Consider the following 19,173-nt stretch of genomic DNA (forward strand, 5'->3'; position numbering starts at 1 on the left):
CATGACCAACAACAGTGCATCACCTCCCCTTTAGCAGTAAAGAACGGACTCATCACCTGCTTTTTGATGCTGCACCTCCCCTGCACCTCACATCATCTTTGATTTTTGATGCATCTAGGGTACTTTGTCTTGATCAAGCACAACCATTGAATTTTAAGAACTACAACTTTTTTAATCTTTTAAAATTCATATCTTGACGTGGGTATGCTGGATTTTTGTAGTTTTGAACTTTTTTATTCAGATAAATATTGGCTATTTCTATAAACCCACGTCGAGTCCTTTTGTAGTGTTTTCACTGTGTTACTATGTGTGTACAAATACTTTACACATTGCTTCTAAGATAAGCCTGACTGCTCTCTGTCAAGCCACAAAGGGTATGAGCAGTGTTTATCTTAGGTGTGTAACTTATCCTGACTAGATGAGGCTCCCTACACACTCTAGTCAAAATACGGCTTTCTTTATGCACTGGTCCAACTTATCAAATGTGTTGACTTTGTATGAAATCTTAAAATCAAGTAAACGCTTGAGATACGCAGACAGCAGAGCATCCCTGGGACGAGGCCAGAAACCTCTCAGTCACCTACACTGATTTGGTAATTTGAGGGAGAAGTAATACCAGAGAGACTAAAAGATGACCCGGGCCTCAGCATTGCCTTTGACTGCCTTATATCAGTTATCTAGCAACAGGTCGCCTGAAACTCAAGATTTAAATAAACAGGGCCAGATTCACAGAACTAACTTAAGACAAAATTATAAACTAACTACCATTTTGGTATTCACAGAAGGCACTTACTCATTTCAGTATTCACAGAAGTTAGGAGTCCTAACTTTAGGCCTCCTAAATGCCTTCTGTGAATACCGAAAGTCTTAAAGTTAGGATTTTTCTCCGTTTAGGAGTAGTAAAGTTAAGACTGCTAACTTTAGGACTACTAAATGCCTTCTGTGAATACCGAAAGTCTTAAAGTTAGAATTTTTCTCAGTTTAGGAGTCCTACAGTTTAACTTTACTACTCCTAAACTGAGAAAAAATTAAATGCACTGAAATATTAAATAACAAATAAACAGCAGCCATTGGATTGCTAGATGATAGTAGGCAATGAGGAAGCGTTGATCAGACACGCTTGACTCACTAAGCGCCGAGGTGCTGCTTGAGAAGTGTGCTTTTGGTGCGATTTGTATTTTTTAAACCTGTAACTCATGGGCTTTTTTAAACTATTGTGACTTGTGCTTATTCAATACTTCTCTGCTCCTACCTGCTGTTCTTCCGGTCGGCGCCTCGTTCCACCGCGGCAAGTGCCGTTTGTTGTGGAGGGCGTACACGACCTTGGGCCCACCCCCGGAGGGTGTTATTCTTTGCCAGAGGTGGGGACGGTGCCTATTAAGTCAGCTTCACTTCTCCCCGCGCAGCGGACGTGCGCGGCGCATAGCCGGTGGGTCGCCTAAGGCGAGCCCGTCTGCGCCCGTCCGCGCCGGGCCGACGCTAGACGCCAGGAGGCCTGGTTGATCAACATATTAAATGGCAATTTATACGCGAGAGGAGTTATTTCTCCTCCGCGGGAAACATGCCTGCACGTCTGAGCTATGGCATCCGGGCACTGTAAATTGCGATTCTCCTATTAACATGACCAGAGAATCTGGATTTCATTAAAGACACGGAGGCTAACATTATGCATTAATCCTTTTAATGCAGCTCACACAGCCGCCTACATCACAAAGGTTTAGAATAATAACAAGGTGACATCACACTATCCATAAAAGGCGTGTGCCAGGAGAGATCAGCCTCTTTTAAATGTCTTGAACGACAGAAGGGACGAAGAGTGCATCTCAGAACTTGAAGGAGGTACTGAAGAAACTTGGAAGATCCCTGGAGAGACCTGGGGAATCCTTGGAGATTCGTCAATTAGAATTGTCTGAAAGAAAACAGAGGGAGTCAAAAAGGACACAAGGTAACCTTCAGAAGCAGTAACAAGGAAAGCATGAGGTTAGAAGGCATGAATCAATAAAGACAAAATAAAGCAAGTCAATTCTCCATATCCCTCAAGGGAGGGACGGGAGGGATAATGTTAGCCTCCGTGTCTTTAATGAAATCCAGATTCTCTGGTCATGTTAATAGGAGAATCGCAATTTCATTACAAGACAGGAGGCTACATTATGCATGTTGGTAGCCCTGAAGAACAGCATCTGAGACGTGTTCTATGGGTTTGCAGTAATGGTGTGCAAAGGTAGAAGCATTAGACCAGTCAGCACAGTTCAGAATTACATTCAACTTACCACCAGACCAAAAGGACTTGCTGGACATAGCGCTCCTTAGGGAGTGAGCTTGGAATTTAGAGAGGTCAATACCAGCAAGGCTCATAGCCAACTTAACCCATCTAGCGATGGAGCAAGATGAAATAGGTCTAAAAGGTTTGACGTAGGAGATAAGGAGCTGGTTCGCATCAGGTGGGCGAAGGTCCTTCATTCTAGAATCATATTCTTTCATGCAATTAACAACGCAAAGTTTTTGGCAGAAATCAAAGCGAGGGTAGGAAATGGAATCAGACATAGTCTTGGTTCTCCTATGAATCTCGAATTTAACACCAAACATGTCATAACATCTATAAGAAATATCCAAGGCTTTGACATCGGAAACCCTGCGACAAGAAATCAGGCACAGGAGAGTGGCAAGTTTAATAGAAAGACATTTCCTATCAAGAAAGGAGTTATCAGGCCAGGAGGAAAAAAGGTCAAGCAAAAGTTTGACATCCCAAACAGATTGATATTTAGGTCTAGGAGGTCTCTTAAGTCTGATACTTTTGAGAACTCTACAAATGATAACATTTTTACCTACCGTCTTATGATTGACGAGAGAGTGTCCAGCTGAAATTGCAGATCTAAAACAGTTAATAGATCTATAGGAGAGACCACTGTCGAAGAGTTCCACCAGAAAATTGACTATGCTGGGGATAGGAGCTTCCACGGGATCCAAGTCCCTTTCCAAGCACCAACTAGACCATTTCTTCCAGATATTATTATATCTGTAGTGTGTTCCAGGTGCCCAAGATTCTCCAAGGAGGGTGAGAGCCGAAGACGAAAGTCCAGACAATTGGTTAGATTGCCTGACACTTTCCAGGCAAGAAGGTTCAGGTTCCCTGAGAGAACCAGGTGGTGATCTTCTCCGCTTGCGTTTAGGAGGAGTCCCTGAGTAGCCGGAATCAGGAAGGGAACGTCGCAAGAAAGTTCCAGAGCAGTGGGGAACCATGCTTGAGACGGCCAGAAGGGGGTAATCAGGACCAAGGAGCATTGTTCCTGTCTCACCTTCTGCAGAACCCTTTGGATCATCGCAAAGGGGGGGAAGGCGTAAGGGCAGAGGGGAGCCCAAGGCTGGAGGAAAGCGTTCACAGCCAGAGCACCCGGGTCTGGCATCCAGCTGAAGTATTGGGGAAGTTGAAAGGTCAAACGGCTTGCGAAGAGGTCCACGTCGAAGGGACCCCAGAAGTGGAAAAGGGAGTTGAAAACGGAGGTATCGAGTTTCCAGTCGCTGAAGTCTAGAAGGAATCTCGAGTTCCAGTCTGCTGAAATGTTGGATTTCCCTGGGAGATATTCTGCCCTCAGGGAGATTTTGTGTTCTAGGCAGAACATCCAAAGTTTCTTGGCCAGGTCTGATAGGTCGGCAGACCTCGTGCCACCGAGACGATTGATATAAGAGACTGCAGAGATGTTGTCCATTTTCAGGAGAACGGATCTGCCCTGGAGAGAGTGTCTGAAGCTCATCAGAGCGTAGAGCCCAGCTGTCAGCTCTAAGAAATTTATATGGTGAGAAGATTCTGAGGGGGTCCAGACACCACCGGTGTCCTGGTCGAGGAGGCGTGCTCCCCAGCCGTGGAGGCTGGCGTCTGACTCCAGAACGAAGTCCGGAGTTGAACCGAAGATAGCCCTTCCGTTCCACGCGTCCAAATTGTCCAGCCACCAAGAGAGTTCCAGTCTGGCTTGTTGGTCCAGGGAGACGTGGTCTCCGTACCAGAGGCCGGATCTGAGAGCATTGGCTTTCACTCTCTGAAGGGCACGGTAGTTCAGCGGGCCTGGGAAGATAGCTTGGATCGAGGAAGAGAGGAGACCAAGAAGTCTGGCCAGTTCTCGGAGGGAGAGAGATTGTTGTCTCAGAACGAATCTGATTTCCTTGCGGATTTTGGCAATTTTCTTCTTTGGGAGTAGGAGGAGACAGCTGGAGGTGTCCACAGTGAAGCCTAGGAACTCCAGAGAAGTGGAGGGTGAAAGAATGGACTTTTCCCTGTTTATAATGAATCCGAGGTCCTCTATGAGATTCATGGAGGTCTGGAGATCTTTTAGTAACTGCGAATGAGATTGGGACATGATGAGGATGTCGTCTAGGTAAATAATGAGACGGATACCTCTGGTTCTCAGGGTGGAGACGATCGTTCTCATGACCTTGGTGAAGCACCAAGGTGCGGATGAAAGGCCGAAAGGAAGGGCCTGGAACTGAAAAAGGCGATTGTCCCAGATGAATTGGAGAAAGGGTTGATGTTCTGCAGCCATGGGTATGGTGAAATAGGCATCCTTTAAGTCCAATTTGACTAGCCAGTCTCCTTGGAGGAGGAGATCCCTGAGAAGATGGATGCCCTCCATCTTGAAGTGTCGGTAGACGAGGTATTTGTTTACCTCCCGAAGATTTATTACTGGGCGCCAACCCTTGTCCTTCTTCTCGACAAGGAAGAGGGTGCTTACGAAGTTTTTCTGAGACCAAGGAACCTCTATTATGGCGCCTTTCTTTAACATAGAAGAGACCTCTTCTTTGACGATTTCTAGGTGTTCTGGAGGAAGAGCTAGAGGGTTCGGAGTAACATATTGATGTGGAATCTCTAGGAATTCTATTTTGAACCCTTGAACTGTTTCTAGGACCCAGGGGTCTTGCGTCAAGGACTCCCAAACGTGAAGGAAATGTTTGAGCCTGCCCCCGACCTTGGGAGTGGAAGATGAAGGAGAAGCACTTACTTTGAGCAGCGTTGTTGGAGGCACCACGGGGGGGGAAGCCTCTTCCTCGCGAACCTCTTCCTCTTGGCGGGTAGTATTGCCTGTTGTTGGAGGGGTAGAAGCCTCTGCCGGTAGAACCCCTTCCTCTTCCGGATGAGAAGGGCCGAAAATTTCCACGGCCGGAGGAGCGGCCCCTTCTTCCGGCCTGGCCAAAAAGGTTTGTAGGGAAAACCCTTTTCATATTAACTTGAGCTCTGTCCAGAGCGGTAAAGGTCGCGACATATTTACCCATTGTCTTAATCATGTCCTCTCCGAAGAGGAGGCCATTAGGCTTGGAGGAAGGCTCTTTCTCTGCGAGATCGCCAAGTTTGGGGTTTATTCTATTGAGGACAGTCCTCCTCCTTTCGATGTTAAGCGAGGAGTTCGCATTGCCAAGGAGTACTATTGCCCTTTGGCTCCATCCCCTGATTAGGTTGGTGTCGAGGGGGGTGTTAGAGATGTGGGATTCCTCGGCTAGGTCGAGGATTTTAGTAAGGGGGCCTAAAAGGTCGAGGAGGCGGTCCTGACAGGCTTTAAGAGCCCTTTCAAGGCCTTTCCTGGGGTCCTTACCTAATTTGAACAGAAACTTTATAAGGTCAGGGTCTAGGTTAGGGGTTTGACACACCTTATCCTCTATGTAAGGCCTGGGGCATTCAGACCTCATAGTGTTGCGAGACTGTAACTCGAGGGAGTTTCTGAGCCATTTAGTCACAAATTTTGCGACATGGTCATGTGGGTACCACCTTGAACTGTTAGGGTGAGATATGTTGGTTGGGGAGAACATTTCTCCACCTAGGGGGTCAAGGATCGCGTCCTTTGAGGAGGGTGAGGAATCTGCCTCTGATAGCGTGTTGAGATCCAAGTCGTCCAAGTCTCCCTCATCGAGGTCGAGGACGAATTCATCGTCTGGTTCGTTGAAGAACTCGTCTTCATCGGAGCTAGGATCCACACGAGCACTGTCAGTGTATGTGCCGCTTAGGACACCTGTCAGTTTTGTGCCGCTAGGGACACCCAGTCTAAGTGTGCCGCGAGGGGCAACCTTACCATTTGAGGCGCTAGGGCCTCCCAAACCTTGTGAGGTGCTTGGACCTCCCGTAACGTGCGAGGTATCGCGACCTCCATCAGTGCTTGGGCAGTGTCTGGATTTTTTCTGTGGTTTTGAGTAACCAGAATCACGTGGAGTGTCATCAAGCAGAAGCGATCTTTTATTGGAAATGACCTCCCTGAAGGTATCCAGCATACAAGTCCTCATTTCCCTCTGCAAGAAGGTTTTAAATGCATCGCTATTGTGGTTGGGGGAACTAGCCATTGCGTCGTCTGATTCTAGATCAGACATAGTAGGTAAGTGGGGGTAAGTTAAATTAGTATTAGACCTATGGGTAGGTATGTATTTAATATATTAGTATGAGGCTTAGTTAGGCTAAAGGAAGAGTCTACATAAGCTATAGGCAGTTTGAGTAGGGTAAGTACACGATGCTTTCAAAGTACTTATTTCTCCCTTTTTTTTTTTTTTTTTTTTTATGTTCAGAGCCTTATAGATTGGTCAAATTAAAACCAGCGTGGAGTTAAGCCTACTAATTGTAGCGAAAAACGGAGGGGCTCAAGGGCTCTGGAGTTGGATATCTCGGGGTCGCAACCGGCAGGCAACTGACGCGCTCGGGCAGTTGTTGAGGAAAGGACCCTAGGGAGCGTACCGCGTTGCGCCGCCGTTGCTAGGGTGCTTTCCTCGGCATCGAGTCGGAGGGCCGGAGCGGCTCCGGAGCAGCTCGCGCTAGGAAAAGCGCTTAAATCAGAGGTGAATGCGTGCTACGGGGGTCGTGGCGGGACGAAGCGGGAGGGGTAGCAAAGGGACTGAGGCCATCGGGTTCGAGTTTGGGGCGCGCTGAGGCCGAGATCGCGGTTAAACGATGTCCCACGGACTCGGGGTGGGGTCAGAGGGAGGGGGGAGGGAGAGACAACCATACATTGGAAGTCGGGGGGCGAGAAGGAATGAAAGGACAGGGTGAGCGCTGTCATAAAGGAGGTACATGGGGAAAACTGTAGTCATGACAAACATAAGGCAGATGCCATCGAGTTATTAGGTAACAGTGAACAAATCCAGTAACTCAACAAATGTAACAGTGAACAAATTCAGTAACTCAATAAATCATAGAATATATGTAACAGACTCAATAATTCAATAAATCATACAAATAAAGTAGAGAGTAGAGAGGCTACTTATCTGTTGTGAGCCGCATTTAAAAGAGGCTGATCTCTCCTGGCACACGCCTTTTATGGATAGTGTGATGTCACCTTGTTATTATTCTAAACCTTTGTGATGTAGGCGGCTGTGTGAGCTGCATTAAAAGGATTAATGCATAATGTAGCCTCCTGTCTTGTAATGAAATCTGTGGTGTAAGCAATGTGGCCTAGAGGCTACTGAGGCACCTGTGTCATCTCCAGTATTAAATTGTACATCAAAGAAAATTGAGAAACTTAAGATCCTTAGTTTAAACTGTAGGTCCATGGTTAAGCATCACAAGGATATTTTTGACCTTTTAGTGGATCACCATCCCGATATATTATGCCTTACAGAAACGTGGTTGACCGAAGACTCAGGTACTATTTTAGCCCTGGCTCTACCTCCAGACTACTCTAAATCCATGCATCCACTCCAGGTATCATTTGGAATCATTTGGAATCCGCACAGCACCGCCATAATTCAAAGAGCGACTTGACTTTTGATGCATCGAGCCTAGACACTGATTTCTTCATTGACATTGTGCCACGTTAAGGAACCGAGGCATCATGACCAACAACAGTGCATCACCTCCCCTTTAGCAGTAAAGAACGGACTCATCACCTGCTTTTTGATGCTGCACCTCCCCTGCACCTCACATCATCTTTGATTTTTGATGCATCTAGGGTACTTTGTCTTGATCAAGCACAACCATTGAATTTTAAGAACTACAACTTTTTTAATCTTTTAAAATTCATATCTTGACGTGGGTATGCTGGATTTTTGTAGTTTTGAACTTTTTTATTCAGATAAATATTGGCTATTTCTATAAACCCACGTCGAGTCCTTTTGTAGTGTTTTCACTGTGTTACTATGTGTGTACAAATACTTTACACATTGCTTCTAAGATAAGCCTGACTGCTCTCTGTCAAGCCACAAAGGGTATGAGCAGTGTTTATCTTAGGTGTGTAACTTATCCTGACTAGATGAGGCTCCCTACACACTCTAGTCAAAATACGGCTTTCTTTATGCACTGGTCCAACTTATCAAATGTGTTGACTTTGTATGAAATCTTAAAATCAAGTAAACGCTTGAGATACGCAGACAGCAGAGCATCCCTGGGACGAGGCCAGAAACCTCTCAGTCACCTACACTGATTTGGTAATTTGAGGGAGAAGTAATACCAGAGAGACTAAAAGATGACCCGGGCCTCAGCATTGCCTTTGACTGCCTTATATCAGTTATCTAGCAACAGGTCGCCTGAAACTCAAGATTTAAATAAACAGGGCCAGATTCACAGAACTAACTTAAGACAAAATTATAAACTAACTACCATTTTGGTATTCACAGAAGGCACTTACTCATTTCAGTATTCACAGAAGTTAGGAGTCCTAACTTTAGGCCTCCTAAATGCCTTCTGTGAATACCGAAAGTCTTAAAGTTAGGATTTTTCTCCGTTTAGGAGTAGTAAAGTTAAGACTGCTAACTTTAGGACTACTAAATGCCTTCTGTGAATACCGAAAGTCTTAAAGTTAGAATTTTTCTCAGTTTAGGAGTCCTACAGTTTAACTTTACTACTCCTAAACTGAGAAAAAATTAAATGCACTGAAATATTAAATAACAAATAAACAGCAGCCATTGGATTGCTAGATGATAGTAGGCAATGAGGAAGCGTTGATCAGACACGCTTGACTCACTAAGCGCCGAGGTGCTGCTTGAGAAGTGTGCTTTTGGTGCGATTTGTATTTTTTAAACCTGTAACTCATGGGCTTTTTTAAACTATTGTGACTTGTGCTTATTCAATACTTCTCTGCTCCTACCTGCTGTTCTTCCGGTCGGCGCCTCGTTCCACCGCGGCAAGTGCCGTTTGTTGTGGAGGGCGTACACGACCTTGGGCCCACCCCCGGAGGGTGTTATTCTTTGCCAGAGGTGGGGACGGTGCCTATTAAGTCAGCTTCACTTCTCCCCGCGCAGCGGACGTGCGCGGCGCATAGCCGGTGGGTCGCCTAAGGCGAGCCCGTCTGCGCCCGTCCGCGCCGGGCCGACGCTAGACGCCAGGAGGCCTGGTTGATCAACATATTAAATGGCAATTTATACGCGAGAGGAGTTATTTCTCCTCCGCGGGAAACATGCCTGCACGTCTGAGCTATGGCATCCGGGCACTGTAAATCTGTGGTGTAAGCAATGTGGCCTAGAGGCTACTGAGGCACCTGTGTCATCTCCAGTATTAAATTGTACATCAAAGAAAATTGAGAAACTTAAGATCCTTAGTTTAAACTGTAGGTCCATGGTTAAGCATCACAAGGATATTTTTGACCTTTTAGTGGATCACCATCCCGATATATTATGCCTTACAGAAACGTGGTTGACCGAAGACTCAGGTACTATTTTAGCCCTGGCTCTACCTCCAGACTACTCTTTTAGGTGTCAGAACAGGTCGAAAGGGAGGGGTGGTGGACTGGCTATAATTTCAAAATCAAGCCTCTCCTGCTCCCTATCCCCTGCCAACATAGTTGATTGCGAAAGTGCCCTATTTAAAATCTGGATTTCTGACATCTTTACCCTTTCAGGCCTCTTAATATATCGCCCTCCCGGGTACATCTGGCGCTTTCCAAGACTCCCTGGCTTTGACTATTTCCACTCTTACCCTACAATCAGCCAACTTTAGTGTCCTAGGAGACCTAAATCTCCATCTTGAAAGTCTTGATTCTGCCGCCATTCTGAATTTCTTGGCCGATTTAGAAGCCTGCCAACTAATTCAGCTGGCTAAGGGATCTTCCCACTCTGCGGGACATTTATTAGACCCCGTATTTTCCAACATTTGTGACATAACGGTACACACACCTCTTCCGTTAACCTGGACGGACCACCATCTTATTCTCATTACCATAGGGATACCTCCCGGCCCTGGACTCAAGCCCCTCCCTCCCCTTTTACCACGCCCATGGCACAAACTTGACAGTGCCCTATTTGAAGCTAGACTGAAAATTACACGCCCGGTATGGTCTAGCAATTTGGAGGAGGCTGATAAAATCTACAGGAAATGGATCACTGATGCACTGGACCACTTCATTCCCAAGACGCTGTCTAGGCCTTACCGCGACCAGTCCAATCCCTGGTACTCGGAGGAACTCGTTAAGGAGAAAAAGCAATGTAAACTCCTTGAGCGCAAGTGGAGGCGCTCATATGACCCCGTAGTAAAAGCTAGCTATAGATCTGCCACTAAATTGTACCATAAACAGATAAAAAAGGCCAAGGCCATGTATTACACCAATTTGATCAATTCTAGCACTAATCGATCAAAAACCATCTTCTCCTTGATAAAGGATTTGTCCAAAGCCCCTGAGGCCACTGATAGCACAATAGAATCTAATACGCAGTGTGAAGAGCTAGCTTGTTTTTTCATAGGAAAGGTCAAAGGTATCTATAATGCCTTAAATTCCAATGCTCGGGCCACACCCCCCCCGCCCGACACTAAAGGCTCATCTGTTCGATCTCACTCCCTTTTAACCCTCCCCTTGCTTTCCCAGGAAGCTTTGGAACTTCTTGCCAGTAAAGTAAAATCCGGCTCTCCAGATGATCCGGTCAAACCTGATATGTTTAGACTGCATCATGACTCTATCTTGCGGGAGGGTCATGAGCTGATTAATCAATCTCTCCTATCAGCTACGGTGTCCTGTTCTTGAAAGCATGCTAAGGTGGTTCCCTTGTTGAAAAAGCCTACCTTGGATCCTCTAAGGCCAGAAAGTTATAGACCTATATCGTTATTGCCTTACCTAGCCAATGTTACGGAATCCCACGTGAATGCTATTTTGACTAAATATATGGAAACTAATGATATCTTAGCTGACTCCCAAAATGGCTTTCGAGCCAACCACAGCACGGAGTCAGCCCTCCTGGCAGTCTGGGCAATACCTCCGCCCTTATTCTTCTGGATTTGAGTGCGGCCTTCGACATGGTCTCCCACAGGATTTTGCTTGAACGTCTTGGGGAGATCGGGGTCGGGGGCAGCGCCCAGGATTGGTTTGCGTCATTTCTATCAGACCGTTCCTTGCAGGTGCTTGCCGCTCCGCACTCGTCCGGCAGACACCCCCTCAGCTGTGGGGTCCCTCAGGGGTCATCTCTCAGCCCTACGCTGTTTAACGCTTATGTTAGACCCCTGGCCATACTAGCCAAAGAACGGGAGATAAAATTAACTTCCTATGCTGATGATACTCAGCTTATTTTCAACTTTTCTAACAACGCTGAGCTAGACCAAGCTAAATTTGGAGAGGATCTTATGGCCATTGCCAACTGGCTATCCAACAACTGTTTACAACTTAATGCTTCTAAATCAGAGCTGCTCATAGTTGGCCGGAATCCAACGGCTGGAACACTGGTGGCCTCCTATATTGGGCTTGTCTCCAACCCCGAATCTGGAAGTAAAAAATCTTGGAGTTCTGCTGGATAATGATCTTTCTTTAGACTCCCTTGCAAAAAAAGTGGCAGGCACCTGCTTTGGGCGCCTTCGCTCCCTTAGGCCCATTCTGGGATTCTTTGAACCTCCGACCCGGCAGATAATTGTCCAAGCTATGGTCCTTTCACATCTGGACTATTGCAATGTTCTGTTTCTGGGCTCTAATCTGACGGTCATTAAGAGACTTCAAAGGGCTCAGAATGCGGCAGCTCGTACTCTGCTTGCCCTGCCAAAACATTACTCTGCCTCACAGGCTCTCGCCCGGCTGCATTGGCTACCTGTTAAACAGAGAGTCCAATTTAAAACCCTATGTGTAGCCCACAAAGTCCTCCACGGACGCGGCCCTCAAATTCTGCAGGGACTTTGCACCCCTTACACCCCGACTCGCGCTCCCTGCTCTGCAGATCTCCATCTGGCCTGCACCACGAGAGTTCGCAGGAGCAGAGCGGGTGGACGCTCATTTAAACACATGGCCCCACTTCTATGGAACGCTCTTCCATTACAAGTATGTGCTACCACGAACCATCAGCACTTCCGCAAACTAATTAAAACTTGGTTATTTTCTACCATCTAATTTGTATGGCAGTGGTATGGCAGTGGCAGCCACCATCACACTCTCTCTTTTCATGCAATTGATTTGTTATGTTCGTCCGCAGCGCGGGGACGCCCCATTGCTGGGGTAGCCATGCGCTATACAAACTAACCTAACATAACATAACTTCAGTTGTAAGGTACATTTTGAAGGGCGAGGTATCTGGGACCCTCAAGATATGAGTGCAAATAGGAGTTGAGGTAGAAGGGGGGAGGCAGGCAAAGCTCAAGGCAGGAGAGAGAAGCTATAGTGTGTGATACATACCTGATGAGGTCTCTCCTAACCAGGAAGCTGAAAAACAAAGAAGCAACATTGAAAGCACAACTAGATTGTGGAAGGAGACAAAAAAGATGCTAATTGATGCAACCCTAGGTCATGGCAGTTCTACACTGTTAAATGTGGGTTTTGGCAAAGAATAGGCAAAATCACTCAAATCATTCGCAGCTGCTAACTACTCTTGTGTTCAGTGTCGTGAGTTGATGTTCTTTGCCGTCCACCTGTTTCTCTAAAACATAACATTCCACACATGCTAACAGTCTCGCTAGAGAAGCGATGGGTTCAATAGACCCAGAGCCCGAAGTTCCTGGGGGCATATTACCAAGGCAGGCGAAATTAAATTATCGCCGCTTTTACGGCCGTTTTCGGCCGCAAACGGCGATAATTTCATCGCCCTATTAGCAAGCTGTCCCTAACATCAGTTAGCGACAGCTTTTAGGTGATAGCGAGCAGTTTGGGGCCTGCTTTGAATGTCAGCGATATTTATCGCTAATGACATGCAAAGTGGGCGTACCCAACCTGTTAGCGACTGAAAGCAGTCGCTAACATCGCTATCCCCTATTATCAACACAGGCGTAGCGATTAAAATATTCACGCTGATCGCGAATATCACCAAATCCTAACGCCTGCTCAGACCACTTCTTAGCCTATATATATCCAATGGGAGGTGGATATTCAGGTTAAGTCCCTATTAGCGATAATGACTGAATATCGCTGAATTTCCAGCGATATTCACGCATTTCGCCGCTATCGCCGGATATTTTATCGCTTTGGAGATAAACGTTGCTAATAGCACGTTATTTTTGTGATAAAATCCGGCGGTGCGCGGCGATAAAAAAAAAAGTCGCTAAGCTCATTTAGCGATAAATATCGCTAGTTGTTGATAATATGCCCCCTGGTCCTTCTTGTAAGCAAGGACCCTCTTGGAGACTGCCTAGACGCGTTTACAGGGGAGAGCGTGGGAGTGCTCAGTCCCAGTCCTTACCCAAGCTAATTATGTATAAACAGAAGGCTTTGCAAACCAGGGCTCTCAACTCTCTGGGTGTTGTAGACTGGCTCAACCCTTAAGAAACTAGTTCAGACTGACCCCTCGCTCGTGCCTCCTTCCTAAAACTCTCCAAGCATTACACCCGCACATATTCACACACTCAAACATGAGCACAGCATTGTTATGACAAAAAGAAAGTGAAGCTGCATATTCACGTTTCCACTCACACAGCTAACATTTCAAGAATAACATTAATTAAATACGATTTATAATCTCTTTTGATAGATAAATGAATATATTTTCCACACAAAGGTCCCACTCACCGAGGAGAAGAGTTAGAAACATGGCTGCACTAGTCAGTCTTCAGCGCTCTTTGTCTGTGGTGCGCGAGATGCAGTGTTCCCTCAAGCACTCTCCCAGAAAATCGTGGTAACCAAAAGAAAGTAAGATTGTCACTTTGTCAGCAAGAATGGTTTCCGATCCGTCGCAGTGGTTCCTGGAACAGTGTCAAAAACGAATGTTGTAGCATTGGGGAATTGTCTAGTGTGACTTCGGAGAAATCAAGCGAGTGGGAGTCATTTGCGAGTAGCACCAGTCACAGATGAATTGAGGCATGGGCAAAGTGGGCAATTGCCCAGGTCCCCATCTTTCAAGGGGCACCATTGGAAAGTGAACCTTCTTTCTATGAGACATCTGTCTAGTCTAATTATTTATCTAAACCTCTCTCCCTCTCTACCTACATTTGTCTGCAAAAGTAATCTTAACGATTTTCAGAGTCCTGGCAATACATATTTAAACTGTTTTATTGTGACCCTGTTAAAATTTAACATATCATGTTGTATTTTTTGGCATCGTGCAGGCTTGAATTGCCAGTAAACGAGTAATAAAATGATAATTTGTTCCCGAACTAGGGCCCCCAAAATATGTCTTGCCCATGGCCCCAAAAATCCTTACGATGACACTAGCACCAGTGTACACAAGTGTAAAATGAAAAAGCAGCTAGTGGATAAGAGTTAGCTAATTGGCATTTTTTCAATTCTCTCGAGGGTTTCAGGTTTTATGTGGATTACACCAGGGCAGTCACCCACCTAGAAGCTCTTCGCATGGCATTCTTCACATTCAAATAATTTCAATGTGTTGTCCATAGAGTGTAAAAAAAAGTCATGTCGTGAACATTGCTAGCACAGCGTGTGCAGCTGGATCATACATTCAGTTTCCTGCAGGACATTTTACGCTCGAACCCAAGCCCCTGTTGGAAAATATTAAACCAATTCTGAAAAAGCAGAAATCACACAAAATATTGTTAACTCAATAGTTTGGGGTTTATTTAAGTTTTCGCTCGTGTAGTAGCTCCTTTGCTTCAAGCTTAGTAATGGCATCTATTTCAGAGCTTATTTTAACTCCTTCTGCTCCTACCATATTCCCACTCCAGCATCAGTAAATCTTTGGCCAATGTAGCCATCAAGCGCACCACAGAGACCACGGTCATTGCTTTATGCACTGGGAGAAAGCATCCAGGTCATAAGGGACATTTCTTTATTTCTTTCAAAACAAACTCCTAGCTTAAGGGTTTGGCTTAAATTGTTGTTTTAAAAAGTCAGCCAGTCCACTGCGTGGACATAGAATGGCAGGCTAAAAGCCAATCTTTTTTGGCTGAGAGGGCTTCTGTCATAGTGGCTGAAGCACTTTTGGAAAAAAAAATGCCCACCCATTATGCAGGGTACTTTAGATAGAGCTTCTGACTGCCCTGGGTACCCCTTTTACCGAAGTCCTTAGCTTAGAGAAAATTATTTTACCAGATTAATAGTGTACAGAGGAATCATTGTGAGAAGATGGAACAGGAAAATGTACAGAAAATACTGGGTTTGTTGGCAATGGAGTGGGCTTACATGATAAATTGCATGCTCCTGTCATGAAGGTGTGGCCATGTATGTACCCACGGCATGAGTCAGAGGAAGATAGTTTGGAAATAGAAATATAAAAACCCTAGAAATTCACTGAAAAACCAAAGGCTAAAGGGGCATTATAGGTAGGAAATAAAAAAAACGTAGAAATTAACTAAACAAAACAAAGGTTACAAGGGTGTTATAGTTAAAAATATAATTTAAGAAACTTAAAAATTCACTTAAAAAAGCAAATGTTACATGGATGTCACAGTTAGGCTTAGATTTCAGTCATACAAAACCAGTGAAGTTCAGCAGTTATAGTTACCTGAGCTAACTATCCCTTCACAATCCTGCAATGCACTGCTTATGACCTCACATATCTAATCACTCGTGACACAGTCAGTGACATCACTGATGACATCTCAAATGACATAATTGATGACATTGCTAATAACATCCTCAGAGCCATTCACACGCAGTTCACACACTCACAAAACCCCTCACACATCCACTTACTCATCCATAGAGCCACTCACACATACAGCCACTACCACAGCCACTCACTTACCCATACACCTACTCACACAGCCACTAACTTATCCATACAGTCACTTAGACAACCATTCAGTCACCCATACAGTCACTCAAATGCCCACTCACTCACTAGTGCAGCTCCTCACACACTCTCAGAGCCACCCACACCCTCACTCACTCACTCACCCATACAACCTCTCAACAAAATGACTCTCTCACCCATATAACCCCTCATGCAGCACTTACACACCGGCACAACCACTTATACACCCATTCACAAATCCATAGAAGCACTGACACAACCACTCACTCACCCATACAGGCACTCACACAGCCAGTCACTCACCCTTAATCCCACTCACACACCCACTCACTCACCAATACAGCCACTGACACAGCCACACACTCACCCACACAGTTATCCACACACCCACCTATTCACCCAAACAACCACTCACACATTGAAACACACAGTCTCAAAACTACTCAGTTGACATACATTTGAAATAGTTTCACTCATTAGTGATACTCATTAGTAGTGCAGAAAGAATAGTATTTTGACTTATTCAGTAGCTTAGTATCTATCTTTAAGTCTCACAAATGTTTACAAAACATTTACACTAACTGATGATGTCATCAGTGATGTAATTTGAGATTACTGATAACATCTTCCACAGATCCACTCACACCCCTACACAACTTCTCATACACCCACTCACATACCCACCCAACCTCTCATATACCCATTCACAGACCCACACAAGTAATGAAACAACCACTCACTCATCCATTGAGCCACTCACACACACATACAAAGACTCATGCAGCCAGTAACTCACCCATACAGCCACTCAAACAGCCACACACTCACTCATATAACTACTCACACACGTATTCACCTGTACAGCCACCACTCACACAACCACTCACTCACCCATACACCTCTCAACACCCACATATGCCCTCACATACTCACTCACACACCCACACACACACTTACATACCAATGCACACATCCATACCAGCACTCCCACATTTGCTCACTCTCCAATACAGCCACTGACACACCACCTCACTTAACCAAACACCCACTCAAATAGCCACTCACTCACCCATCTTGGAATCAGGCAGTAGTCGCATAAGATTATTTTTAGAACCCTTAACTTGTTGCCTAGATTGTTTCACTTAAACCAAAGCAGTGATAAAACTACTTCGTTAAACTTTGCGTATATTTTAGTTTGTTAAAAAAACATTTTGTGAGGGATTTCTTCCACACCAGTTTCAGTCACAAAAAACTACTACATGTCGTCGGAAGTCAATGAAAAGAAGGCTATAGGATATCTGTACCTTAGTCACATGCAGCCAACCAAACCTTAAAAACGGGCATAGGCAGCACACCCTGAGTTCAGTTGTGACACTTTGAAAGCGTACTAGTTTGCTTAGATGGCGAAGGGGTGGCGGTGACTGCAAGAGCCAGCGTGCTTTGACATCCGTTCACTCCTTTTGTAATCGCACAGAGGGAGCAAAGCCATTCACAAAGACCAGATTAATCAATTCTGGATATTGTCCCTGGCATTCACTTTTCACATACTTGTGCTTTTTGCCTTGGTCTGCAGCAATTGGCAGCAAAACGAGGGTGCTTCTTCACAAAGATCCCTAAAACGCAGCTCCTTTAACTATTGTGACCCTATTCACGCTTAGGATGTGCTTTGAGGACATTCAGTATATGACGATTTGCCTGGTATGTCTTCTCACCCTTATTCACTTTGACTGCTGGTGCATCATGCTGTCTGCAACAAGGGATTGCAGAGATGGACACCAGCCCTGCACTACCTTTCCCAGCCTCATATTGTCAGAGACCATACTTGAATGGTCACTCAGTGCTGAGTAGGATTCACCCTGTAAGCTAACTTCTTGCTAGTCAGCTATTTCCCTGAAACTTATTAGATGATAATGTTTCTGTTTTGAATATCCCTACATAATATATCTCTTGCATTGAGACCCCATTGGTACCCTTTTAATGAACTCAGAGTGGCACAACAACACACACTTGATTCCACACGCTTCTTTTTAAGGTGTCCTTACATTTCAGTCAGTCAATAATCTTTAATTCGGCCACTAGGCCATAAAAACACATACGATAAAAACACATTGTGTACAAAGTATACAAAATATACAAAATGTAGCATCATCGTGTGGAGTATAAGTCTTGAGCGGAACGTTTTGCATACATTTGCGTCTGATATCTTGTATACCAAGTCCATCTCTTCTGAACGCCCTCAGGACAAGGGTGGTACACTGTTCAGACAGAACTTGTCCATTATATTAACCACACAAAAAGGAGAAAGGAGTGCACGTGAGAAAAGGACAATTTCATTCATGTATTTGCAAGGGACGCATAGATAATTCATTTTATATTAGCCATCTAGATATAGAATAAAAAAAACTGACTCTTTTAAAATGTGGTGGCTATGCCAAGATAAAAATAACAAAGTAAAAATGTATTATATTGTAAAATACCTTTGCCAATAAATAATTTAAGAAAACCGATACATCAGCAAAACTATTTTTACATTCAATCAATTTAAAAGTGATGGTACCTATATAAGAGTACCTAGTAGTTATTGTTTAGCCTGTGGTTGACCTATGGTGTCTTCTTTAGAATAGCTCTGCGTATGCACCACATTGAATACAGATAGCGCAAGATGGAAAATACAGTGGGTGTATCAGTGTCTACTTGCGGAGCCTAAAGGCCTCAGAGCAGTGTCTAGACCCCATATTCCTACACAGCTGTAGCAACCAGTGAGGCCTTGACCTCCTATACGCGGGACAGAAAACAAGCACATGCATTTCCGTTTCCTCTTTGTGCTCACACACTGGGCAATCCAGGCTACGGGTGCCCGACCACTTATTGGTAAAAGATCGGAGCGGGAGCACCCCGTGTATGAATTGGAGGAAAGGCTTCTTTGCTAGGAAAGGCTGTATATAGTCTAGGCCCGGTTCTAGTCTGTATTGGGATTTTACTTTCATAAACCTAAGGGTTAGGTACCCAGACTTAGACCCCCTCCACCGCTGAGTCAGTTTGTGTCCTCTATGGGTCTCAAGGAGTACCTTTCTAGGGATCGTAGAACAAATTACTTCAGGAGAGGTCCACAAGTTTGGCCTCCACAGGGCCTGGCAGATGTTCCTAATGTACACTAGCCAAGGGAGTTTC

At 45.1% G+C, this 19,173-nt stretch overlaps 1 protein-coding gene across 2 annotated transcripts in view; it reads right to left on the bottom strand.

Annotated features, from left to right (window-relative positions):
• LOC144770377 (CD5 antigen-like) overlaps window positions 1-14,054 on the bottom strand; it is a 101,661-nt gene extending 87,607 nt beyond the window's left edge. Inside the window, exons 1-2 of one of the 2 annotated variants that reach the window (XM_078654847.1) lie at window positions 13,863-14,054; window positions 12,540-12,566 (exon numbers count right to left, since the gene is read on the bottom strand). In XM_078654847.1, the coding sequence (XP_078510973.1) occupies window positions 12,540-12,566; window positions 13,863-13,884 (49 nt within the window). In that variant the 5' untranslated portion in view covers window positions 13,885-14,054. The remainder of the gene's footprint in view (window positions 1-12,539; window positions 12,567-13,862) is intronic. The other variant, XM_078654848.1, reaches the window with a different exon arrangement.
• Between the last annotated feature and the right edge of the window lie 5,119 nt (window positions 14,055-19,173).

Source organism: Lissotriton helveticus, chromosome 7 (genome assembly GCF_964261635.1).
Source record: "Lissotriton helveticus chromosome 7, aLisHel1.1, whole genome shotgun sequence".
NCBI lineage: Eukaryota > Metazoa > Chordata > Amphibia > Caudata > Salamandridae > Lissotriton > Lissotriton helveticus.